The 27423-nt window shown below is 36.4% G+C and overlaps 1 protein-coding gene across 7 annotated transcripts in view; it reads left to right on the top strand.

Moving 5' to 3' along the window:
• Positions 1-24431, top strand: part of LOC105059777 (E3 ubiquitin-protein ligase UPL6) — a 68522-nt gene extending 44091 nt beyond the window's left edge. For 6 of the 7 annotated variants that reach the window (XM_010943210.3, XM_073244938.1, XM_073244937.1 and 3 more), the window contains 12 exons: positions 127-267; positions 393-518; positions 4549-4647; positions 6165-6232; positions 7293-7359; positions 12017-12187; positions 12274-12363; positions 15959-16039; positions 19933-20006; positions 21753-21824; positions 21903-21995; positions 24226-24431. In XM_010943210.3, coding sequence (XP_010941512.1) covers positions 127-267; positions 393-518; positions 4549-4647; positions 6165-6232; positions 7293-7359; positions 12017-12187; positions 12274-12363; positions 15959-16039; positions 19933-20006; positions 21753-21824; positions 21903-21995; positions 24226-24292 — 1149 coding nt within the window. In that variant the 3' untranslated portion in view covers positions 24293-24431. Of the gene's footprint in view, positions 1-126; positions 268-392; positions 519-4548; positions 4648-6164; positions 6233-7292; positions 7360-12016; positions 12188-12273; positions 12364-15958; positions 16040-19932; positions 20007-21752; positions 21825-21902; positions 22001-24225 lie in introns of those variants that run through there. The other variant, XM_073244939.1, reaches the window with a different exon arrangement.
• The last annotated feature ends 2992 nt before the right edge of the window (positions 24432-27423 follow it).

The following is a 27423-nucleotide window of genomic DNA, read 5'->3' as shown; positions in this document are numbered from 1 at the left end:
TAGAGGATTTCCCACTAGGATAATCCACCTTATTTTAATATCCTGCATGCATGATATGGTGTTCATGGAGTGTGTGTCGTTAGCATAATCTTTTTTGCTTAATTTTATGTCACTTTCATGCATCAGTCACAGCTAGAAGCTTCTAGGGAAAGAAATGGACCTCATCATGCATTATCAAGAAATCGATTCAAAATAAGAAGAAATCGAATTCTTGAAGATGCTTTCAATCAGTTGAGCATGTTGTCTGAGGAAGATCTTCGAGGACCGGTACTATCTTTTTTCCTTGAGCAACAACTAACATGCTAATTTGTCAGATGACAAAAAACAATGAACAACTGTTCTTATTGAAACTGCTATGGGATGTAATGTTTTCAATATTTTGATGCCCACAGATTCGGGTAACTTTTGTCAATGAATTTGGAGTAGAAGAGGCTGGAATTGATGGGGGTGGGATTTTTAAAGATTTTATGGAGAACATTACGCAGGCAGCTTTTGATGTGCAGTATGGTCTATTTAAGGTTTGTATCTCCTTTTTAGGTGTATTTATTTGCTAGATCATGAATCACAAATGTAGACTAGTAATAACATGCAAAACAGTAAGCATGCTAATAGGCTTTAATGATCAACCTAGTACATAAGTTAGCTACATACATATAACCATCTTGAAGACATAATGAACTTAGATGCATGTTGTTATCAACAGACATGAAGGGACATCAAAATCAATCATTCCTATCTGTTAGCCATGATACACTACGTCCAAAATGTCTATGGACAATTTCCTCTCAAGAAGGGGTGTGTGGAAAATTTCACATGTTTTTGAGACTTGCTCATACATCAAAGTGATTGCTTGACAGCTTTTCAGTATCAGAAACAAAAATATCACAAGCAAGTCTCCAAGGTGGAGTACCATTTAAACTGCTTGAAATTCAATTTACATGCATTTTGGGATATATAGAATGTGATCAATGGCCTGGATTCTTAACTTCAGATAGCTAGCGCTGCATTTGGGCACAAGGCATTCTCAGTTGGTTATGCCTTGGGAATTTTATAAGATGTCATGTGTGCTAATGTTTGGCATGACCTAAGAGTTTTGGTGGCTGGGCTTCTTTGGGAGGTGAAATGGGGATGTGCACACTGTGAAGACTTTTGCCTTAAGAAACTCCCTCCCTCCCTCTCTCTCAATTGGTGTGGGGCATTTAATTGATTTTATTGCTAAACCTTTGCCCTCATAATATGCCCATATGTCAGTGTTACCATGCCAGGTTCTTGGGTTTCTGCATTATATATAGTAGATGCACACACTCAAAGAGGTAAGTATTTCACTTCCGTGTAAACTAGTCCTCTATATTATGCAATTTGATGAGTTTGTTTTAGTGCCGTTTGGATGCCATCAGGCATTCACAGTATAACGATAGGCGTAGTTTCTCTTGTTTATTACATGATGTAGTTGCATGTTTCAGTATATTTATATACTCAGTTTAAACTAGAGTTTGTAATTCGATTTTTATGGGATTCATTGTAATATAAGAGTATGAAGGCAACTTTGCAACAGGCATTACTTGCTTTTTTGATAACAGAGTGTATATCCAAAAGCTTATGATCAAGTTTGTATCCTGTTTTAGTTAGTGTAGACTAAGTCATATTATTGCCATAAATGTGTATGAGTATTAATCTGGATTCAAATGGCAGCTATTGGATTAAAGGTTACACAGGCATTAACCATTGGTGGGGATAAACTAGTCTACCAATGGTTCCTTAGCACCAAGTAACTATAAAAATCACAATGACCTTTGAGAAAAAAAGTATGTCCTATGATACCTGGATGTTTTCTCAGGTTTCTTGTGTACTTTGTTGAACATGATGCCTGCATATTTCCACCATATTTGCTCTGGTATGTCGTGGATACTTATTATGTTATGCAACTTTAATTGCTAGTCCCTCTGCACCTTCCTTTTTTTTCCTAGAGAAATTAATAGCTTGCCCCATGGATTTTCAACATATGAATGCGAATTTTGTTAAGAAGGTCTCTCTATCACATATGATATTCTATCCTTTGTGAATGAGAAATGATCTAATTGTATATCTGCCAATGTACATTGAGCAATTCATCTTTACAATTCTATGTTATCACATGTTAGTTTTGTATAGGTTGCCAAAGCTGGATGACATCCCTGACACTTGACAGGGGAAGAGCCAGGATTTGTCTTCGGGGGCCACATAATTCATTATTGAAAATGACAGATAATACTTATAACTTGAGAAAATATAAAAATATATTTTATAAATATTTTCTATGATAAAGAATTAGCAAGATGCAATCCAAATTTAATAAAGAAGAGATAACAGTAAGCCAAGGCTAACTGAGTGATTTTATTTAAATATTTTCCATATAAAAATTATTCACTAGTTTTTATTGAATATTTTCATCCATTTGATCAAAAATTGATTTTATCTATCACAGATATTCTTGAAACAGTTTTCCAAAAGAATTCTTAGAACTTTTCTTTCATGTAAACAAGAATAGTTTTCATATAATATAAATATTATAAAAAATAAATAAGGACAAAAACTGTGCATGTGATCAAGAATTTCTCCATGAAAACAGTGACAAGAAATATAAGAAGAATTTAACTGTTAACAATACATCTACCATAGTGTCCAGTCTGTATACTGATATACATATAATTAGACATAGATATTCATTTTAAAAAAGGGTGAATAAAAGAAAATCCATTTGATATTCTGGATAAAACAAATACCCTTAATGTTTTAGGCCCATGACATATATCATTTTCCTTTTCTCTGTTATTTTTTTTATTGAAAAAAATTCTTTCTAGCTGAGTTCCATTTATAGATTGTAATGGCTGTAAAAGATTTTAAGTTTGTTGATAACAATGGATAGAAATGCCGCATGAATTTAAAGGGATTGTTCCATCGCCAACTAGTAGAACCGAATGTATGGCATTTGTTTTTGGGATAAACCACATCTATGGTGTATGTTGCATCAAATGTTCTTCCCATGTTCAGGTGGGGAGTCCTTTTGCAAGCCGTGCTGTGTCTATTTGTCTCTATGAATGAGAGATTGAGCAACATATGAATCCGAAAGACTAAACTGGAGTAGATTAGTAAGGAAAGAAGAGGCCAAGGGGTTATGATAGGAGTGAAATAATAGGGAAGGATGGCATAGAATAATGTAAATAGGAAGAGGTGTATGTGAAATTGCATATGCAACGGAGTGAACAAACTTGCAGCTATTTCAGATATGGAAATCATATTTTTGCGTATCATTTAGGAAAGATTAGAAAGTGTATTGGGAAACAGTAGATCTGGAATTTAGATTTTCTATATAAATGGATAGGTTTAAATTTGTATTGAAGATTTCAGCTACAGAGAGTTTTTTTTTTTTTTTTGTGTGGGGGGGGGGGGGGGGGAGGGGGTGTCAAACTGTATGGGTTTTCTTTTTTCTTTTTGTTTTTTTTTTTTTTCGAGGTGGGTGGTTGGATACATCGCTGCTGCCAGCGCCCCTTGTATCCGCCCCTGATCCTCGAATGTCGATAGAACCCACATCCATTTACATATTCCTACTTATGATAACCTTATATAAACTGAAGTAAGATGCAAAGTGGGATTTTGCATGAAAGGTCCACTTGGCTACTGGTTTCGTAAGAGAAAAATTAGTCAACCCCCTCCCCCCCCACCCAACGAACCAAAAAAAAGAAAAAAGAAACAATGCCATCCTTCTACCTAAGTACCGCACCATGTACTGACACTATAATAGGATTGTATCAGTATGGGATCTGGTATTGAGATGGCAAACCTTAGTTATAAGGATAATGGGAAGTTTAGTAAGTGATAAACTTGAATTTAGAAGGCAAAAAATTGATCTGATAATAACAATGAATTACAAGCACTTCTTGCTCTTCAATATTCTTTAATCAGTGTAGAACATACAATTAATGTCTGGCAGATTAGTGTTATAAAAGGAAACCATTCAGAGACTTAGATACTTTGTTTAGATGGTCCTTCCATCTGTATTAATATATTTTAAATAATGTGCGACTTAGTCATAGTGGTCATTTATCAAAAATAGAGCTTTGCTTTCTTTTTTCGGTCATAAATGCATCAAGTCAGTCATTTGAACTAAAACAATGCTTTAGCTAAAACTCTTTCTTGTACCATATGTTGAATAACTTGTATAGGCTTGTCTTACAGGTCATTTTTCTATATGTGCTGGTGTATCTAATTTATTTTTTGCATAAGTATGATTTACAATCACAACTGCACTCGTGATTGCGAAGACTTTCTAATCATGATAGTTAAACAAGTTTGAGTTGGCTTCTTTTTTCCTAGATATTTCCAATGTACTTTTTTAACAATTCTGTAAGATATTACAAGCACCATCTTTATTAAAATAATAAAACATATTAGCATGTAGATGATTTCACATTGAGTAGATGAACAGAAAACTCATTTGAGTGTTTCTTCTTATGTTGTTCTTCTAACATCTTGTTTCTCATCCCTCTTTTCTGTTGTTGCTTTCTTTAGGAAACGGCTGATCATCTTCTGTATCCAAACCCTGGATCAGGACTGATACATGAACAACATCTTCAATTTTTCCATTTTCTTGGAAGTCTTCTTGGAAAGGTATTCCTTCGAATGTTTTGTGCCTGTTTTCGCATTTGGGGGAAGTACATCTTGTGGACTAGTAGGCAAATTGTTTGAGGCTGCAACAGTGATCTTGTATGCTTAGGACTTGTGAATGTTGGCTCAATTGTATGTTTGTCTTTACCACTATCTTGTTGGGACAACTTTTAATGTTTTTTTTGAAAAAAAAAAAATTAAAAGAAAACAAACACATTATATCTTGTATAATGATTCTGTGGATTTTTAAGTTAATTGTTATGGGTACCACTTAATGTAAAATCATGTTATGATTAGTTGCTAATGTAAAAGATGACTTAATGTGAACGAGATAGCAGAGAAGGTATGGATTGTTTGATGTATCAGCTCTAAAAGGAACTGGAGTTATGTACATTGTTTTTTTTTTTTAATCTGAGCATATCTGCGATTGCAACGCCTGATGGCACTTTGGGATTTAACCTTTAGAACTGAATAAAGCAAGGCAATGCACCCAAAGATTTCTTTCATCTTGCCACTTCATCCATAATTAAAAGTTATATCTACAGGATTATAGGCTTTCTAATCACAAAATTGTTTTAGGTTATAGTAACATGGTTCAAATCTTGTATTTTTGAAACTTTGACTTTAGTGTTCCAAAAAATGCTCAAAGTGGTTTTACTTATCATCCATGAGCAAACTTGACTCTACAAGTGTAGAAAGTAAAACCGCAGCACAAGCCTTTTCTCAATACCACCAAAACTAGCTGAAACTAGACTGAAGTTGGTCTTGTTCAGCTGAAACTCAGGTAGTTTCCAATTGATTTGGCCAAGGTCGATTTGTTTCAAGTTGCAATTGTAACTTCAAACTTTGTTCTTTTGGAGATGAAGTGATTCATAGTCTCATGATTATAAGCCCAAGGATTCAGGTCTCAGTGGGATATCCCGTGGGACACCGGACGGGGGTACCATCCCATGTGTTGAGACAAGGATGTCCCATCAGCATCCCAGCGTCTCGATCGGGACATCTTGGAATGTCCCTTGTCCCAAGTGTCGGGGCTGAGTGGGATGGCTGCACGTCCCATTCCATGAGAAAATCGGAATTACCTCATCTCACGGAATTTAAAATCTTGATTAAGTCTCATGGTAATAAATATTAATATTAAATATCCTTTTCTCCATGGAAATTGGCTAATACCAGACCAGAACTGATTGATTTTAGCTGAAATCGATCTGTTTCAGCCCAAACTTTGAATCTTGTAATGATGTGATCACATTGTATAATTTGGAGTTATTTGAGTTTGATATTAATGATGTGGAAGATCCTCCATGCATATTTTCTCTGCCTTCAGCCATATCTCTATGTGGGTAGATTGGGACAAAATATGCATTTGCTCTTTTGTAAATTCCCTTTATTCATTTCAATCTCTCTTTACCTTATCCATTCTGTATGTGGTAGTTGTTGGGATGCTTGGTTTAGTTGTATCTCTAGACTTATTGGGCTTAAAGCATTGTTTGATATTTACTTGTTTGTTTTTCTTGTAGGCAATGTATGAAGGGATTCTTGTTGACGTACCATTTGCAACATTTTTTTTGAGCAAACTCAAACGAAAGTAAGGTTGCGCATGCTTCAAATTTGTGTGTATTTCTAGTCCATCTCTTGCTTTTTTCTTAAATAAACTAAGAGCTATGAAAGGCTGAGTTCAGCTCAAGGCTTGCAATACCGTACTCAATTGGGTGGTATAGGATGTACCACATGGTACCATATCGATTCAGTACTGCTATGTGGTACGGGGGGGGAGGTGTGTACTGCACTCAGTATGCCGAACTGGCCCGGTATCGACATAATAACAAGTGGCACTAGAATGGGGCCCAGTATGGAGATGGTGAATCTTGGGTCAACTATTTACTAGGAGTATGCTTTTGATGAATTTATTTGACTATTGGTCCATGTGAGGGTATGGTTTACTAAGTTTCACTAATCAGAAGTAAAAATTTTTGTGTAGCATGTCATTGTAGAGTCCCATCAAATGTGTGGTATAGATTCTATGGATGACCTAGCCTTACATATTAACATTTTTAAGGTACACACTGGTGTTATGGTTTTCATTTCAATGACCCAATAAAAGATTTAGCTAACATGATCCTGCTGTCTTATCTAGTTATCAAATCATGGGCATAATAGAGATACTGACGTGGAATGGGTTAAAGCTTGGACCAATATGTTTTGCCAGATTCTATTCCCAATCTGATGGTTTGGTTTTAAAGTCAAAAGTCTCCTTAAAACAATAAAAAACAGGAGTATAATTTTTGTAATAAAGTTTTAGACAACAACATTTAGAAACATACGAGCATCATCTGTCGATTATTACATTGGCATATAAACTCAGTGGCGTTATTGTGGAAATATCTTGAGAACAAGAAAATTAATCTAGATAAGGTATATGGATCCTTCTTGAGCTTTTGTATGGTACTAATTAGGAAGCATTTGATACACATGAAGTAATTAAATCAACTAATGAAGTCATGGCAGTTATTTGTGTAAATATATTGTTGTAATATTTCACTGACAGCTCTTGCCTTTATAAGGTTGGTTTGTCACTATGGTTGCTTATGCTCGTTATTTCATAGTTTCCGCTGAACTAATATTTGCTTTTGCCCTATGTCCATTAGGCACAACTACTTGCATGACTTGCCTTCACTTGATCCAGAATTGTATCGCCATCTCCTCTTTTTAAAGGTAAAAGATTTCTGATAGTGACCTTTTAGTTAAACTTTGATGGTACATAGTTATCTCTTTTTATTTGAATTTAAACCTCATATCAATATTGTAAGATTTATGCATCATGCACAAAATGTCAGATTAGAATATTGAGGCTCAGTGTTTTAACAAAACATTGGGACCTGTTGCCAACTTGATGATTTAGTGGGGATACACCATTTTCTTCCTTTGTTGAGGCAGATGACTTTATAGGTAATTATAAGAAAAAACTTGCGCTTATATGTATGAATAACTGTGCCTTGTCGACACTCTAGAGTCTAGACCATCATACTTGTGCTCAGACTTTTCTGTTCCAACAAAAGTTGTGAAAAGGTAACTAAGATTTAGTTATTAATTATGTGATAGGTGACTAATATATTCTAATAATGATAATTAAAAGATAAGCCTAGCATACCTATATGTAATCCATGATTCCATGTCACAGGTGGACCTTATTTTACAGGATGCCTATTAAACTTGTGGTTCTGGATATTAGCAAATAGATGTAAGATGAAAGGTGCAGGGAAAGTCAAAATTAGTATTTACTTATTTCTTTTTCTAGACTACAAATACTATTATAGCCTTTGGAAATTGGAATACAAATTTACCTTGTTGAAGTATCAATATCAGGCACATGTTCGGATGTGGATAGGTATTGATACTCTCATAATTTTCTTAAATGAAGAACCTTAAAAATTTAGTAGTAAAGGACGTTACATGTTATGTTTTTTTGGCCTTCTCTAACATATTGGATTACCCAATCATGTTTACGGGAGGTTAAAGCTAACAGATTGGATTACCCAAGCATGGTTATGGGAGGTTAAAGTTATGTAGGAATTGATAGAACTTAGTCTTGAGGCATAGATGGCATTGACCTAGACTAGTATTAATGATGTTTATATCTGTTTTCTTGCATGCCTGTGTCTTAAGATGTTTCTTCCACACATGAAATAATGTTATTTTTCATTGGCATAGTCAATGAAAATTGCTTCATAGATTTATATGTGATTTTTTGTGTGTTCAATTATCATGGTCCCAGGGAAAAACACTTGATTTGCTTAGGCATATCCGGGTGTGTATGGTTTGTCATGGAGTCCTGTTATATTAGTTCTCTGACCAACCAACACCTATGTATTTTCAGGGGTAGGGAGTGACATGAGCTGTAGCTCCTTTGGTGCAGCTTTGGTTAAGAAAATAATGGTGTATGCTTTAAATATTTGCATGCTTTAGTCACTACAGAAAACAATTGTTTTCCAACAAAAACAATTACACATTGACACGTGTGGCACTTTATTGAGTGATGATGAAAGTATTGACAAATATCAGATCATTCAGGATCTCCAATGTTGTCAGGTTTCTTGACCCAAATATCCTGGTATCAATCATACGAGACCAGTCAATCCATCTTGCTGATCTTTTATGCATGTGAAGCACCATTGTTATGGATGAGGTGGGCAGTTGGTTGAGCTTATGTGGTAGCTTATCAGGCATATCCTGCTTCAAACATGGCTTGGCTAGATACAATGGTCCATGTACTGTGCTTGGGCTGACAGTTCTTGCCCGTTTGATAAATATGCCAAACTTTGGCCTAGCTCTTGGGCCCAACGGTCATCATGATGTATAAAAGTACCTCAAGTGATTATTACAAATTATGATTTAATGCCTGCTTGTATTGTTTGTTTGTACAGGAAAGAGCAGATAATTATTTATAATTGATCATCATTCAACTTTTATATGAACAAGATTATTAAAATGAAAAATGCTTATGACCGGTTTTCAGAAATGGACCTGAAATAGCAGATTTTAATTAGGTTATTTGGTATTTATCTTGATGTTGAGCAGTGTTGTTACAAGTGATTGCCAAGGCACCGAGGCGGCCGTTGAGCTGCTAATTTGGCCGTGCTGCCTAGGCCAAGCTTGCTTGAACCTATATTTTTGAAGGTTTCTTTTCCCATCTTCTTTACTACTGCCTGTGGGCTGGTCAGCAGCTGCTGACAGGCTAGCTGACAGTGACAAGCAGTGTATACAACTACCAGCATCACTCTTCTTCATTTGGCCATTCTCCCACTTCTTTCCCTAAATATTCCCTTCTGTTCTACTTGCTAGCCTCTAATTTCTTTTTCATCTCCTCCTCCTGCTTCTTGCCAGGTGCCGGATTCCTGGCTGTGTTTTGTGGCCTGCTGGATGCTGCAGTGGGTGAAATTCTGTTACTGCTCTTTTTTGGATTTTGATCTTTGGACTTTTTTAAGTGTGAAAAATGGGTTTGTGAATCATGATTATACTTGTGAATAAAAAAACGTATATAGAATATATGGACATGCTTATGTTTACATATGATCAAGAGTATGAATAATAAAAGCTTGGAGAGCCTTTCTCCCTAGATGACCACCTAAGCATCTAGGCACCTGCCTACGCCATACAATGGGTCCACTGCCTGGCCTTGCCTCGGCTATTCGACAGCTGTGATTTTGACTATGCCAATTCCCATCCAAATCCTTTTGTTCTTGGTCCATTTCATGATTTAGGATAGGTGGATCTAAGTTTTTTCATGAAACCACACAGGTCTGATGAAGTTAAACTCTTTTTCCTTTGTTTTTGTATACTATTCTCAAAGAAACCTAGGGAATAATAAAGACCAAACTGCGATCTTAAATCTACTTCAAATGTATTTTTGAATTAAGAACCAAAGTAGATTTCATCTCCAATAAATAAACTTTAGCACAAAAAGGAGCAGTAGACAACTTTGGAATTTGTCAAACCAAATTAAACAATAGTAATGTGTTTGAGATGTTAGCAATGAGATGCTATGTATTTGCCTGTATGCAATATGTCAGGCTGCTATTACTGTGGTACCATCCGATGCATGATATACCTTCCCTTAGTTTCTGATAGGGCACCGATATGGTATGTGGGACAATGCCATGTGATAAAGTATGTAGAATTCATAAAAGAGGAGCAGAGAACTTTATAAGTTTTTGAACCAAATTAAATGGTACCAATATGTTTAGTATGTTACCATTGTGATGCAATGTGTTGTTGCTGGGAAGATGATTTGGCTTAGGCTCCTGAGCTAGAGTTGGGGAGAGATGATGTAGTGGCCTCTGGAACCTTTGGGAGCCATGTACGTCAACACCGATTCTTGATCAATGCCGCAAACTGGGTCCTGCAAAACCACTAAAGACAAAGAAGTCCTCGTGGTGGGGGGTTCCCCGACGTGGATCGTCCGATGGCTAAGTCAGTTCGTAAAAGCAAACAAAAGAGGTCTAAGTTCTTAAAAAAAAATTAACGGTGATTGGGAGTCGAGCATGAGGTGGAATGCGGTTTGAGACGGAATGTGGAGGTCTGGCAAATGCCATATGGAGCTAGGGAGTGTACTGATGGAGTCGAAAACATTCGGAGTTTGTGGAAGAGATGGATCCAGTTCGTGTGGAACCAGTCTCCGGAGGAAGGCATGCAAAAGTGAGTCTTCACTTATGTGGAGGGTCTCGAGGAGTTTAGATTTTATAGGTGAGGGTGGATACCTATTGCCTAGGAGGATGCGCACCGTTTTTCCCCTCGAGGGTCATGGAGGCACGCTCAAATTGTTAGGGGATAACGACTTGCACGTTCTAGAGCTTGTTGAGATTACGGATCTTAGTGAGTGGTGGAGTGGCCGGTCATTTGTCGTCTAGTGAGCGGAAGGTTCCAAAACTCCTCCGGCACAATCGTAGAAATACAAGTGGCAGCCATTCGGCGATTACGCTGGCACTCTCCAACATGGACACGTGTGGGGCTGTTGCTGGGTCGCTAGCTCCATGGTGGAGGGACCATTCCGGATGTATCACCATGCATCAGCCTGTTTGCAACATCTCAGGCTGATATGCTTTCTAGTACCTGATTGACCCCTCTTTACTTGCTGACAGTGCATTGGTGTGGTATATAATACAGTGCCAATACCATATTTAATTTCATACACCAGTACATTAACCCTTGAGTGATAATGTGGTTTGAGGATCTTTTAATGTATTAAATGATATCAAAGTACAGAATCTACAGATTATACTTCAATTCATTATCAAGGCCTACTGCAACTTGTAGATGCAGATTTAGAGGAAACATTTAATAAAAAAGGTATTTCAAGTTATTTGGCTGATAGTAAGTACAATTCAAATTGTTGATTTGGTCATATTAGCACCCTATGTGACTACAACAAAAAAAGGAAATCTACTTCTGTGTGGGAACTTTGAAATGAACTAGTCATGGAATTGGGCAGATTTTAGATCTTTTAAAAGAAATTAAAACCTTCCCTTGACACAGTGTTAATTGTGTAGCTGGAGACTGATTGTTCTGATATGTGCATATACTTGTATATGTATGAGGATGTATATGTATCCATGGGTCATAGAATGAGCATGTGATGTTTATGGTGATTGAAGGTTAGCATACTTGTTTGTGAATTTATTATGCATAAGACCATATCTGATTAAACTGTTTCCATAATTTTCCTGGTGTATTGCCTGTCTGAGATCAATTGTTGCTAGTGTAAAAGACATTCTGTATTTCTTTCGAGGATGATAACTGGTGCTTATGTTCAAAATGTATTGTTTAATTTATTATGTTTTCATGTACATTCAAAAATCATGGGTTTTGTGTGCAGCATTATGAAGGTGATGTTTCAGAATTAGAACTGTATTTTGTCATTGTAAACAATGAATATGGAGAACAAAGAGAAGAGGAGCTACTGCCTGGTGGGAAAGAAAAACGTGTTACTAGTGATAATGTTATTCAGTTTATTCATCTTATTTCCAATCATCGGTTAAATTATCAGGTAAGACTATCTGTTACAAGTTTCTTTTCTGCAGATGTATCTCAAAGGCTTATATGTTTACTTTTTTGCTTCTTTCCTATGTGCAGCTCCGCCATCAAAGTTCACATTTTTTACGAGGGTTTGAACAGCTTATTCAGAAAGAATGGATTGAAATGTTCAACGAACATGAAATTCAGGTAAAGTCATTTGCAGACACCTACATAGTAAATCTATGAGTGAAAGATGCTGATCTATCTTTAACATCTCAAGGATTCAGATTATTGATCCCAAATTGATAGGATAAAATTTATAGCTGGGTTGTCTGTGAGGACAACAACAAAACTTCTAGCTATAATATTGCTGTTATTTTAGTTGGCCCATATTGTGGCTCCATTTAGAGTTCAATTTATTGAATAGCATCTTTTGAAGATCACGGTGTTCCCCTAGTCTTTATTCATGTCACACTTTTAGAAATGAGAGTTGAGTCTATTATACCTATATATTACATGTGATTTCTATCTGAACTATATAATATGTTTTTTAGTGTCATTTCCATAGAATTCCTGATAAAAATTAGTCTAGCGAATTCCTTTCACAGATTCTTAAAGAAATTATCTTCTAACATCTGATCATGCATGCTATTGTGATGATAGTATTTTAAATTTATAGATGGTGGAAAGACGATGGTAATGATAATTTGAGTTGTTCTCATGGCTTATTTGATATGCAGTGTATTTTCTTTCTCTGAATTAACTTGCTAGTTTTTTCCAATTTTGCCTTTCTTAGTTAGCTCCTGTGGTGTTGCCATAGAACTTACTAAACCAGTTTAATCCATTAATTTGATCACTTATATCTTAGATTTTTCAATTATAGAAACATAAGGAACCTATTTTTCTTTGAATGGTTTTTACAGTGAAATTTCCTTTTATATCTTTGTTTCTTAAACCTTTAAAAAGTTTTGTTTCTCAATATCCTAATGAAGGGTTTTTATAGTCTACAAATTCATATGCTTGTATGATTAAGAAGCATGAGCAATTGAGCAACTATTTGGTAAATCTTATTCTTAGTGCAAGTAAATAAAATAACATAAAGCAATATAATCAAGAGACGAAGTGAATAAGTTTTAGTGATCCTGAAATTATTTTGTTGTTTAGTATAACTGATTTCCTTTACAATCTACAGTTGAATAGTCATGGGGACTTGCTCCTTGATTGCATGAACAAAAACTGCATAACCAATATAATAGGTCTCCCAAGCTGCCAATGGGCCTCTTGGCTTCATGGCTGGTTTGCCTGTTTTCTAGAGTTCCATTGACCAGCTTAGTGGCACCAACTCATAGAGGAGTCATTTTAAGTTCTATGCTGGTTGCAAAACATTCTTAAAGATGGATGGTTTACATTGTGACACAGAGAGCTGTTCCTGTTGGGTTGGGCTAACATCCACTAGTTAAGCATGCTCTTTAGTTATCATTAATGGGGGGACTCTTTCTCCTTATGAGCCACTTCATAAGAGTATCTGTCCACAATACAGATTTGTTAGAGATCTCTGTAAATGCTAAGGAGTAAGGAATCTAATTTATATTCTTGTCTGGCTTGTGTTTTTGTTTCTACCAATCAATAATCAATAACTAATATGTTTTGATCTTAAAGATGGGGCTGGCCCATCTATCAATCCATTCTTTAAATCAACTGGTGCATGTGTATTTCTGCTAATAATTACAGTCAAGATTTCACAGTGCACCATATCATTAATACTTAATGATATCCAAAAAAATTTAAATGTTTACATAATTAATAATTCGAGGTTTAGATGATAAACTAAATTGAGAGGAATCGACCATGCTGATTAACAGATAAGTATAGACAAGATTTTTTATATGCAGAGCTGATTAAATCATCAAATCAATGCATACAAATCAAAGCAACATAGCAAGCGATCATGCTAGTACTTGAATCACATTAGTCTTTCTGGATTATCACAATGCCACATCAAGTGGTGGAAGAAAAGTATCCGCTTCTCTATGTTTTTGTATGATAAGAGTGCTGGTAAAGACCTAACTCTTGTAAGATTGGCATAAATCTTAGACCATCTCGAGTATGCTGACTTTATATAATCACCTTGAGATGGCCAAACAAAATAATCCTGTTGAAAGCCACTGTTGAACAACCCAAGAAATAGCTTCTGGAGAAGTTGCTCAGGACTGAGTTTCCAACTAAAATCTGCCTTGAGATCCAGTTACTTCCGCTTGGACTTCAATCCTACTTTCTTCTTTTTGGGTCACCTACTTGTAACTTTTTGACAAATTTTAAATAACGGCTGAACTTTAATAGTATAACAGCCATTCCTGTTATTACAACTGTTACAGGAATAATGGCTGTTTGCTTTTCCACTATTCAAAGTTTCTCCAGATTATTTCTTTAAGAAAAAACTGAAATGTCCATAACAGTTCAAGAAAATATATTTTATTTTGCAAGTAGCCCCTTCCCCAAAAAAAGAGAAGAAACAACCCCACCTGAGGGAAAAAATGATTGTGGAATTGTCACTTGAGCAAATAACATTGTTATTTTCCCATTGTTGTCCATAATTTTCTCATTATCACAGTGATTATTTCTGTTATAAGTTATAACAGTAAGCAATGGTTTCAAAGGGCTTCCATCATCTGAACTTCATCATTGTTAGAACTTTACTTTTCATTCAACTCATTATCTCATAAAATTGTGAATTGAGGTTTATGCCAATGGTCCCTGCATTTGATTTAGAAACCAGAGGTTCTGAGTTTGATTCATGGGTGGTGCATTCCTGATGATTTGAGCCTAATTATGGTGTCAGCAGGTCACCCTCCCTCTCTCTATTAGAAAAAGGAAAATCTCATGGAATACACCATTTATTTTACAATATGCTAAAATTGACAGACTATCTTGCCCCACTTCAAATGCCATGATTCCTTTGTTGATTCACGTTGTACATCATAGCTGCAGCTATGATATGGGCAAATTCGCATTGAAAGACACAGGTGTTGTTCTTTCTTGCTTACTGATTTAAAAGAAGCTTAAATTATGTGGACTTAAGAGCATAAAGGGTCAAAGATTCATATGGATGAAACAGTAAAGTTCAGCAAAATGTGGGGCAAGGTTGAAAATATCATTCGTTTCCAAAAATTATCAAACTAGAGAAGGGATTCTTCCAGTAATTCATGATAAATTCAAGGACTGAACTGCATATGAATCTTGATAATATTTTGAGAGTATGGCGGAAAGCCAGAGACGTTTGTCACTTTGCTAGGGCATGAAAATGTTATTTAATATGAAAAACCTGATGTCTCTTTGTTTTGCTTTGTTGGCTTCTCTTTTTCTGATTAGAAAGTCAATCTTTTCCCAATTAAAATGCAAAAAAAGAGGTATGGTACAAAGTAATCATGTAATCTTTTGGGCTGATCTATCGCACAGAAGCTCAGCCCTCCTCTCTCTCTCTATCTCTCTCTCCCCCCCTCCCCCCGTGCATGTCATTTGACTAGTTTCCTTTGCTATCTGGAAGTTATGTCCTGGGATTAGTTTCCTTTCTGATTAATTGGCCCTTTTTTTTTTTGATAATCGGGCCTTAGAGTAGTTTTTCTTTTTAGGGAATTAGATTAGCAATGCTTAATTTTACCTAATGTGTGGGGATACTGGCGGAATCAGTTTGCACCCTTTAGCAGTTGCATGATAGTTCATCTTGTTTGTGATATTTCTTCTTTCAAGACCTTTACCATTCATGTTCTATTGATTATCTTATATTGAGTTTTCTTTATATCAGCTTCTTGTATCTGGCTCGTTAGAATGCATGGACGTCGATGATCTCCGCTCAAATGCTCATTATAGCGGTGGCTATCATCCAGTAAGTTCTAATTTTCTGAACATAATATAGAAATAGATGGTGATCTCTATTTTGGACTTGTGGACTTGATCGTCAAAGCATGTTACTTTGGAAGCTAGCTGCCATTGTGCTTTATTTGCAAACATTTTTTTTTTTTTTTGCTAATGATCGCAATATATTTGTAAATATATTGTGCTTATGGTGATACAATTCAAAGTGATGTACCAGTTCTGACTTTTCAGGTCAATGACCTTCACCCTAGGACTGGCAGATACTTCAGATTGCATGCCATGTTCATATCTGCTAACTTACTGGATTTGATACTTGTTGAATATGGTTAGGACTTAGGATGTGTGTGGGACACTTATTTTTAAGTATTGCATTAATTAAAATGAGAAAAAGCTCTAGATACTCACCAGATCTTCCCAAAGATGAGGGGGAGGGGTACTTCCCTCCCTCGCCTTGCTCCGGCACTTGGATGAGCTTTTAACATTGGATGGTTCATGTTTGGCATTGCTGTTGTTTTTATCCTTTCGTTTCCCTACAGATTGGTTGAATATTGGGTGGAGATGGATGTTGATGATAGCATTTGCACAAAACTTTTTCCACCCTTGCTTTTATTTCCATGTTTTTTGAAAGCGACAAATCTTTGTTGTCAAAAGCTATGAAGGTTTTGCAAACAATCTGAAAGAAGGGAAGTGTTTCATCATGCTATATGCTCAATCTAGTTCAGTTTCTTCTTAGATTTTTGAAAAATGAAAACAGAAAACAAAAGCAATACCAAATGGCTCCTTAGTTTTAGAGTTTCAGAAGTTCATATCATCATATGTTATTGTGATAACCCATTATACTTAATGAATGCTGTTTTGCATAAATATATAAAAAAGATACGTATGTAATTATTTATGGTCATATCAGATCCCATTTTGGTTTTTTTTTAGATTTTATTGGTTGGCTTATCCATATTGTGTCATATTTGTTTCATGTATTTGTATGTGCGCTTCATAGTTTGCATCCTAGTTTTCGTTATTGTTGAAGGTGACTATTATTCGACACTGTCATGGTCGGCAGCAAGATTCATGGACTCGGAATCGGAACCCGTGTCGGTTGTTGGCTGGTACGGTATGGTATGGTATGGTACCATACCGTATCGTACTGACAATAAAAATTCAAAAAAAAATCCCACCCAACGGCCCCTCCCAAAAAAGAAAGAAAATCAAGCCGAATCGGACCGAACCGGTACTGTACCGCATCGTACAGGATCAAACCGTTCGGTATCGGGCGGTTCAGGTCGATATCGTACCGAATTGACCAGTTCAGTCTGGTTTAGGCCATTTTCCGAAAAATCGGCCTGAACCGAACCGGTTCTCCGCCAGTATGATATGGTACGTGATGTACCAGCTGGTTCGGACCGGTACGGAATACCATAGTCGACAAAACCATGCCAAACCGCCTGATTCGGAGTGTGCGGAACCATACCAGCGGTGGATCGGGACGGTTCTGGCCTTTGAATTAAGCAGCAGTAGGGACTAGGAGAGGGAGAAAGAAAGAGAGGAAAGAGAGAAGGGGAGGGAAGGAGAGGGAGAGGGAGTGATGGCCTCCGGAGGCCGCTAGAGGGTCGCTAAGGCCATTGCCGCTGCTGTCGAGGGAGAGAATCTACGGATCGATTGAAACAGGGGCTTTGGCCCTTGTTTCATTTTTTTTATTTTGGTGTTATTAGAGGAAATCGGCAACCAAAATAAAAAACGAAATAGGGGTTGAAGCCCTTGTTTCGATAGATTTGGAGATCCTCTCCTGCGATAGCAGCGGCGGCGACCTCGGCAGCCCTTTAATAGCCTCCAGAGGCCGTCTTTCCCTCTCCCTCTTCTTTCCTCTCCTTCTCTCCCTCCTCTCTTTCCTTCTCCCTCTCCCTCTCTTTATCGTGTTGGTTCAGGCCCAACACAGAACGGCATGGGGCATATACCGAAGCATGCCGCTTGTCAACTGGTACAGGCTCTAGTACCAGCACAACCAGCCTTGGGTAGTGTGCTACTTTTGCCATTTATTATTCATTGCATAAATCATATCCAAGCCTTCTTGACAAAAGGAAAGGAAAGGAGTAGCTGGGACATGCAGGGAAAAGCAATACATTTAGTTTTTCTAGAATGTTAGTAGTAGGAAGTTATTATTTGATTATCTAGAATAATCAGATTAAAAAGAGAATTGAAAGATTCTAACTAATTTGGTAAAACTTTGGTACAATATTTCAAACCACAAATATGCTATCAATATAAATATTCATGAAGATACATCATTAACAAACAGCATATTAATGGGGGTATTTCAGATCATGCGAAGTGAGACCAATGAAGCTCTAGTGAAAAGCACCAGATCGAGTGGCAACAGAGTTTTTTGTGGCTCAAGGGTTTTGGATTGGATCCTTACACTCTTTGCTATGAAGGGAAGGTTTTCACAGACTGCAAAATATGAGCTTTCGTCCATGAAGAATGCATACAATCAGTTCATATTTCATCCAAGAACAAAACCAATGCTGGGTTTCAGCAACTTAGCCGATTACTACCAAACCTGCATATTTCTGACCTGCGATGATTACAAGATGCAACTGATAATGTTATAGACCGCTATTACTTGCTCGTTTTCTTGGAATAGCTTGTCCAAAACCACCATGCATGCTTCCACCTTCCACCTTCCTCCTATGGAAATGTTGTTGAAAACAGTAATTTGTTCAGGACCTCATTGTCAGTGAGGTGACCATTCAATTCATCCTGACGTGAAACCTCTTCATGTTGTTAAATATATGGTGCTTCCTAATCATCAAGTAGACTGCTCTTCTAGGCAAATTTTGGGTGCCTATATGGGTGTCAAACGAACTGAGCAGCTTGAGCTTTGGTCAGAAAGAGCTTGAATCATGCTTGATTTGAAGCTAAACAAACAAGCTTGGCCAGCAAAGTAGGCTGAAAAGATTTCAAACTGGGCCAAAAATCATCCCAGCTTGATTAGGCATAGCTCGATAAAGCTTGAATATATTTAAATTATATTTAAGTATTTTTGTGTATGATAGATCATTGAATGAAGGTTGCAATTGGTGCATATTTTTTATTATTTGGATCAATAAAATGTTAATTTATGTTTGAACCAAATCTTAAACTTTGCTTGAAATCAAGAATTGAGCTTCCATTCGAGCTGGAAACAAGCTTCATTTATTCTCAAGTTGTTATGCTGACAAACAGACCTGTGTTAGACTTGGTTCGAAAAGCTCAACTTTCATGATTGAAATTAAGTTCAAACCAATCTTCATCAAGCTTGTTATTGGACCCAAGCTTGATCAAGCTTGGCTCAGTTAGAACCCTAGATGCCCATAAATTAAAGTGTAATAATCATCCTGGTCAGACATCAAAATTTTGCCTGGTTCCCTTTCTTACTTCTCAAGTGAATTCCCAAATCTACCATCTTCCCCACTTTTCTGCTCTCTAATTTTATAATAGGACATCTTCCTATCACATAACTATATTTGGTAGCCAATTAGTATCAAGTCATCTGGTAATGGTGAATACTTATTTATTTGAATATGCATGTTGTCTACCCATTATGGTGTTTCATGCATCGAGTCAAACATATTGAAGTTCCCTTTCTATTACATGCATGAGTTGTTATACAATGTTCTCTATTTGGTGACACTGCTGACTCCTAAAAACAAATAGAGGCTAGAATCTAGCATCCAAAGGCTACTTGTGTTACTTTATCATGTAAATAGACTAGTACAAGTACTGTTGGTTTTCTTTTTGATTGATGGGCAAGAGCCAAATCTGATGTCCTCCATAATTCATTCTGTTGGTGTGTGGATGTGTTTCCTGTTCGGTATACCATCTGTAGGCTGTTAAATGCTATTAGTTGGACTGTGTCTATTATTGCAGGATCACCATGTAATTGAGATGTTCTGGGAAGTCCTCAAAAGCTTTTCTTTGGAGTATCAGAAGAAATTTCTTAAGTGAGCCTTTTTCCCTGTTTGATTTATGCAGACATACATTCACATACACAAACATGCAGACATGCATGAAACTTTTTCTTACAGACAAGCCCATTTATGTGCTTTTTATGCGTGTATGAACACATACTGGCCATTTGATGTTCTCTTGTTTTCTTTCAAGTCTTCCACTTTTCTTTCTTTTTTTCTTTTCTTTTTTGATTGTCTTCAAGTATTTAACAGTGAGATGAGCAGCTGAACTAGAAAAAGGTTTTGTGCAATTCATACTGTATTAGTAATCTGGTTTAAAAATTGACCGTTGACTCATTTATAGTTTGACGTCACATGAGGCTTATATTGAGATGACAGCCAACTTTCATAAGCAATTATGTTTAGGATGTTCAGGTTTGTATGATTAGTGTAAGTTGTAACAAGTTCATCTTGAGACAATTCATGCATGCGTCAGCTAGCAGCAACTGAAGTTCTCGGCAAGAGTTCATATGCTCATGCCTCTTGATGAATACTTCAAAATGTGGGTAAATTGGTATTTGGATATTTCCTTTAGATAATTATGGTCAGCAGATGTCACATGTATTAGCAGATCTGCCTCATTGTCTGATCTGCTCCTTCAGATTTTTCTCATCTACATGGATCAACTGTTTTTCTCAAGCATTTTCTGTCGGAAGGAAAGATAAAAGCTCAAGAGTGCCACCGGATATCTGGTGGTCATGCATTGTATTAGTCATAGTTATTAAATCTGGATCAGACTGTCTGGTCAGACAGGAAACCTGTAAACTGGCCCCTTGTCCAATCTGTTTTCATAATGGAACTGGAAATTTAATTGACCTGGTGAAAAACTGGATGGTTTTTGTGAATCCAGCAGCCCGGCCCGGTGGAAAACTCGGTAAAAACTGGACTCTAAGAAATCAGAGAATTGGAAAATAGTGCTTGAATCGAGATTCAATCTCCTGATCTCCTATGCGCTTAAGAACTGGTCAGCCACTTAGACAATGTTTGATGCTGTAGTATGGTGATTGTTTATTATACTTACATATTACATATCTGTCATTAGATAAAATTATTATAAATAGATAGTAATATTTCAATATCAATTCTTTTCTGTAAAAGACAATCTTTTTAATCCTTTTGCCTTTGGTGGTAAATTAAAAGCAGAGACACTTCATTTATTTTTTTTGGATATTGTCAAAACTTTTCTATTTATAATTACAAAAAATACCAATATGTTCTCCATTTTCCTACATTATATACATTTTTTTTCTATTTGTTTTAGAAAATAGATGATTCATGATTATTTTCTATTTATGCTACAACTAAAGAGTAGTGCAGAACGTAGATCCATTGGATCTAACAGTAGTATTTGAAGTAGAAAACTTATTGATAGTTATTCATAATTTTCTTACATTATTGAATTTTCTATATTCTTAATATATATATGTTCATATAAATCCACTCTGACCGATTGAGCCCACGGTCAGACCAGCGAACCAGTGATCCAGCTCCTTGCTGGGCTGGACTCTGCTCCATGCCTCATAACTATGCAATTAGTTTTTCTCTATCTTCTTGTAAACTTGTATAGTTGTCCCTTCTGCTGCTTTTTGCTGACAATGGGCTGATCTTTACATGCTATGATTTATTTCTTTAGAGTTATCCTAGTTTTCAAGCTTGTCAGATTCAGCTTGCATTCCATGATTGTTGGCAAATCATCGTAATCTTTGATAAGTTTACAATTTTTTTTGAACAATCTTGCAGGTTTGTAACTGGCTGTTCTCGTGGACCACTTCTTGGATTTAAGTATCTTGAACCAAAGTTTTGCATACAAAGGTTTGTTGCACTTTTCCTTTTTTAATTCTCATCTTCATATGGACATTTTGAGCTTGATTGGGCTTTTCTCAAATGTAGGGCTGCTCCTTTGATTGTTTCTGAAGAGGATCTTGACCGATTACCGACATCTGCCACCTGCATGAATCTGCTGAAGCTCCCACCATATAAAAAGTAAGTACTTCTAAAATGACATTCAGCTTCCTACATCCATGAGTACCTTGATAGTACTTTGTTCATTATCATTGGCTTACACAACAGGATACCAAGATTGCATAATGTTCCATCTGTTAGAGATGGTACAAGCATTATTAAGTTTTTTAGATAATTATAATAGAGCCACTCTTTATTTTTAAGTGGTTGATATATTGTTTTTGTATTTTTATTCTTTGAGCTAGCCTGTTCTAGTCCCCAAACCTCTGTCCAATACTCAAAGATACTATACTCACTTCAAGTGTCTTCTTTCTAGTTTTGCTGGATATTTTCCTCATCCTATCCTAGTTCATAGTCATTTGTTTTATTTAAGGTGCTCGAGTAAAAAGTATCGTACAAATAAACTTATATACTCCACAATTATGTGACAAATGGCAACCGGTGCAGATAGACTGCCCTATTACATGCAATTCATACTCTGTTCAGGATGTCATCATCTATCATTATGTCATTGACATAGAATTGATGCCATATAATTCTTCTGAAGGTTCATCATATGTAAGTTAGGTTTTGTAGAAGTTAGGTTTCAGTTTTTTTGAGCGGTACTCGTATTTAAGCTAAAGAAAGTTCTCCAAAAGGATTTCTCCCTCTTATCTTACAAGTAGGTCCATGTGACAGTGTGAGCCTTCAACTGATTGTTATTAAATGCACTATAATATGTTCTGTCCAGGTCATTGGAAACCAAATATGGGGTCTCTCTCTCTCTCTCTCTCTCTCTCTCTCTCACACACACACACACAGCTTGTTTACATGTTCTGTGAGATTGGTCATAACAGGCGATCATCCTGAGATAAAATCTAATTGGTCCTCGGACCTTCTGAGACATCAACATCCCTCTTACATTATGTTCTGATATGCTATTGGAACTACAAGTGTACAGGTCTGTCACTATCAGTCTGTCTTATTTTCTATTTGCAGACATTTGTTTCAAATTTTGAATTTGCTTAACTCAGATATTTATGCACATAAATAATCCATATATACGTGCATGAACTCATGCATTCATGCTTCTTATTGTTAATTATTAAACAAGCTTTCAACTTGACGTCAATCCTCTGCTTTCTTAACTGCATAGGACCAGCATGAGTAGCATCAAAACTGCTGGTGATCTTGATTCAATTTGAAAATTTATTTCTGTAACCTGTTGTCAAAGTCTCATAGTTCCTATTCTCGAGTCTGAGTACACCTTTTCTTGGTGGGCTCCCCTTTTTTTTTTTTTTTTGTGCGTGTGTGGGGGGTGTGGGGGGGTTTGGTGATGGGGATTGGGTTGTGCTCTCGTATGCTTCTTTCTGCACTCTCTGTAAAACTTAAGTGAATAATTTAACATGTCCATTCAAATTTTGGAAATCCAACTTTCAAGCAGAAAAGGATCTTAGCAAGCAACGGATGAAAGATAAGTATTCTCAAGCAACATTACCAAAATAAATATCATTATTCACAGCCATTTCAAAACTCCCTTTCCCCTTGCAATAGTCTTCCAATATTGCTAATGCAAGGTTAAGACAGATCTTAAGAAAAAGTGTAGCGATCTGGCAACCTATATTGCTCATATTAGAAAGGAAAGAACCAAGGATGCTACAAAATACATCCTAACTTTTCTTTATTTAAAAAAAAAAAAAAATTCTCACTTTGCTCAGCATAAGAAGAGAGGAAGGGGGGAAAGGTAAAACGAGAGGAGCCAAGTACATCCCTACCTGTTCAAAGGGTCTGCAGGACTGGACCTAGGTGGGTCTTCTGGTGCAGTGCATGAAGGCATGAACATTTGACTTGGGAAGGGGTCTTTATATTTCTCAACCTTCCTTGTTTCTGGTGCGGTGCATAAAGGCATGAACATTTGACCTGGGAAGAGGTGCTTATGTTTTCTCAACCTTCCTCGTTGTTTAAGAAAAACAAGCTTAATATTACAATCTTCTGAGTCATAGTTGATGACTATGGCCGGCCAGCCAAATATTGTTTACCTCCAGCTATAGCTTTGACAGATTCTAACTTTTGGTCCATATGAAAAAGTTACGTCCTCTATTTCCCACGTAAGAAAGTGTAAGTTTGCTAATATTTTGGTGGGATGGCTGGTCATATAGTCTGCATAACACAATATAGGCATCCTGGTTATGTATTAAGCATGCATGCATTCTGCTAACAATGTTCCTTTTCCCTATGTCTCTTGATGGCCTGGATAATGATGGCGATACAGTGAAGAACAAATGCGGACCAAGTTGATGTATGCGATAAGTGCAGATGCTGGTTTCGACTTGAGTTGATGATCACTGCTTGGATTAAAGATACGTCTTATATGATTGTGGTGATGACTGCATGAGCCCGGCCCAACAGAGCCATTCTCTTTTCCATTGGAATTCAAGGTCAGATTAAGCTGCCAAATTATGGGAGCCATGGCAGGGCTTCAACTTCAAAAGCTTGAAAGATGTGGAGACAAGCTGTGAAGAACCTGTAAATATTGGAAATATTGGTATAAATTACACATGCAAGCGTACATATGTTTGGGTCCTACAAAATTGTAGTATTTCAGAACAGAACTTGGAATGTCAGATGTCTCCATGTGTACATCTATAAAACTAGAAGTGTTTAATTAAAGCCAATAGGCCTTTTATTCATCACTTAGAAAGTGTTTTTGTGTTGCTACTATGGATATTATTCATAATATAGTAGAGGGATTTATGGGACTGGAAAGCTATCATTTTTACTGGTACCATCTTTGCACAGTTTCTGAACCCTCTAAATTACCTGCTGCACTTTTGCGGAAGATTTATTTGATAGCACATGCAAATTAACAGGTTTACCGGGTTCCAGTCAACGAGTGATAACAGGACAGCCTCTGCTTGTTTCAGTCTATGTGGGTTCACAAGCAGTTGGAAAATATCTAGTTAATGAATCCAAATGGTTGAAGGAATTTAGTCTGGCGTGAGGGCAAGGAAATGCTTTCAGGGCGTAACGTCGAATACGTAGGGTAAGAATGTTAAGTTTTCTGCTATGAGGTCTTTACCCAGGCAATGCATTGGGTTTCGTGCTGTCCGATAGGAACCTGAATTGGTAAAGTCGATGCAAGGGGGAATGCCCGCTAATGCACAGAACACTTGATATTATCATCGCGCTGAAACTGATAACAGGATCTGCTGACCTCAAGCCAAGAGGAGACAAACGTTGTGCTTGCAGAACTGGCCGGTTGTTTCCATGATATCGTGGGAGTCTGAAAAAGTTTGCTCATGGCTTGGTGAGGGCGCAGGCACAGGTCGACAGAGGGATGTGTGTTGTTGTCCTGATTGGTTTCTAGTATACATGAACGCATTCTTCTGTTTTTCCATGGGGCTCATCCAACACTGAACGCTGACTGTATCGATGATGTAAAACAGAAGTCTAGAGTTTGTGAAGCAAAGTGCTGGATCTGTTTCTTGGCATCTGGAGATCACAAACAGAAGAATAGATCAGTAAAATTGTATGTGCATGTGCTGACAAATAGAGTAAACATACAAATTCCAGAAACGAATGAACATGAGATTTAAAACAGTGTTTACTTCAGTTATGATTGTAGATGGAAGGGGGCCAATACATGGAGCCTCCATTCTCTTAATTAAGAAGAAATAAGAGATGACAAGAGGCATGATAACACCAAAGGCATGCTAAAATTTTTCTCACCCCTAACCGACAAGAAAAATGTGCATCACAAATACCTAATCAATTAAAATCCTATCATCTAATCGATCACATTTCGGAAGTCCACCACTCTACATCGCCACCTTATTAGGAACCGAGGTTGTATGATTCCACAAATGAAAAGCATAATTGCCATAAGTGACTTTTGTGCAGTTCGGTAAGCATGTTAGAGAAGCAGTGCATGGCTGACGAACTTTGACGACACAATCTTTCCACAGAGTTCTGTTGTTTCCTTCCTACAACCTGGAGGAGGCATTTATGCTATAATTATTCTTACTGATCATTTAGTTTGAAAGGTAGTTAGGAAGAAGGAATTTAATGATAGTAGACTCATTTCAATTCGTTTATCCTTTTTGCTCCATTCAGCACGTCGCCATCGATGAGTTACTATCATGGCGTCCGGTTAGAGCACTGCTGCCAACACATCTGTGGAGCGAGCCACGGTTAAAAATTGGGCTGGCATAGCATTATGATGGCCACTATGAAAATTCCAATACCACCCTTACGAATGTACATACGCAGGTACATAATATACAAACAATATAAATTGGATGCCAACCCATAATTTAGATGGCATTCCATAATGACACCCATTATAGACACAATTTGACGTTTGCGCTTCGTCTGACTTTTCTTCGGACTAACAAATTGCACATCACAGGTATAAACGTGAATGTCTGGTGCACCATGGTTGTGATGGTCAAGAACACTTAAAGAGTCCCTTTGGTTGGGGTAATGACGTAGAAAAATAAATTTTATATCAAATTATTATTTTTGATATGAAAAATGAAAGTGAGAACTGATAAAAAATTGATGGGTTCTATATTTTTTTTTAAAAAAAAAAGAAGATAAAATAAATACTATGGAGAGGTTGATATTTGATAAATTTTTGAGTGATGGTAATCAATACTTAATAAAAATATCTTTAATAAAGCTACGTATATAATCATTGTATTTGTTCTGATATTTTTTTTAAATTCATTCAAAAAAAAAATTTACAAAAAAAATTAAGATGGAAATGATATTGTGCAAAGACCTATGTGATTATAGTCATTGTACAAAAATTAATGAAAGATTACAGTGTTATCCTAGTATTAAAAATTATTTTATGTTAAAGGGTTGTTATAATTTTTAACTCTTAATGGTTAGATCAAAATGGGTTAATTTTCTTGCTCTAATACCACTTGGCTAAAGATAAATATAGCAGCGGATGGTAAAGACAAAATAAATACACAATCACAAACATAATAAATTTATAGTAGTTAGGTGTTGAACTCAACACTTAAATTCACTCTCCAATACCTCTTATTTGAGAATTCTAACTATATATAATTACTCTTTGATTATAGTTTGATTATTTTTCTGCACTCACAATCAACTTCAATTAATTTTGTTCAGATTCACCGATCAAAATCTTTTCAACTATATCTCAAAGATATGCACCTTTAATTCCAAACTTGGACTAACCTTAATCTTCAAGCTTTTATCCTTATATTGCATTTGGTGCATCACCGAGCAATCTTGGAAGATAATTTAGATTATCTTTAAAATAAATTATCATCATTAAATTAATAGTAATGTTGATCACTGCGTTTGGTATATGTAGTTAATGTTGTAGTAAAATTACTGAAAATCTTGATTGGCATATTTGGTATAACAATTAGATTATCGATAATATAAAATTAAATTCCTAAAATACCCTCTTAACCTAATAATAATAAAA

Source organism: Elaeis guineensis, chromosome 10 (assembly GCF_000442705.2).
Source record: "Elaeis guineensis isolate ETL-2024a chromosome 10, EG11, whole genome shotgun sequence".
NCBI lineage: Eukaryota > Viridiplantae > Streptophyta > Magnoliopsida > Arecales > Arecaceae > Elaeis > Elaeis guineensis.
This window is presented reverse-complemented; position numbering and strand designations above follow the sequence as displayed.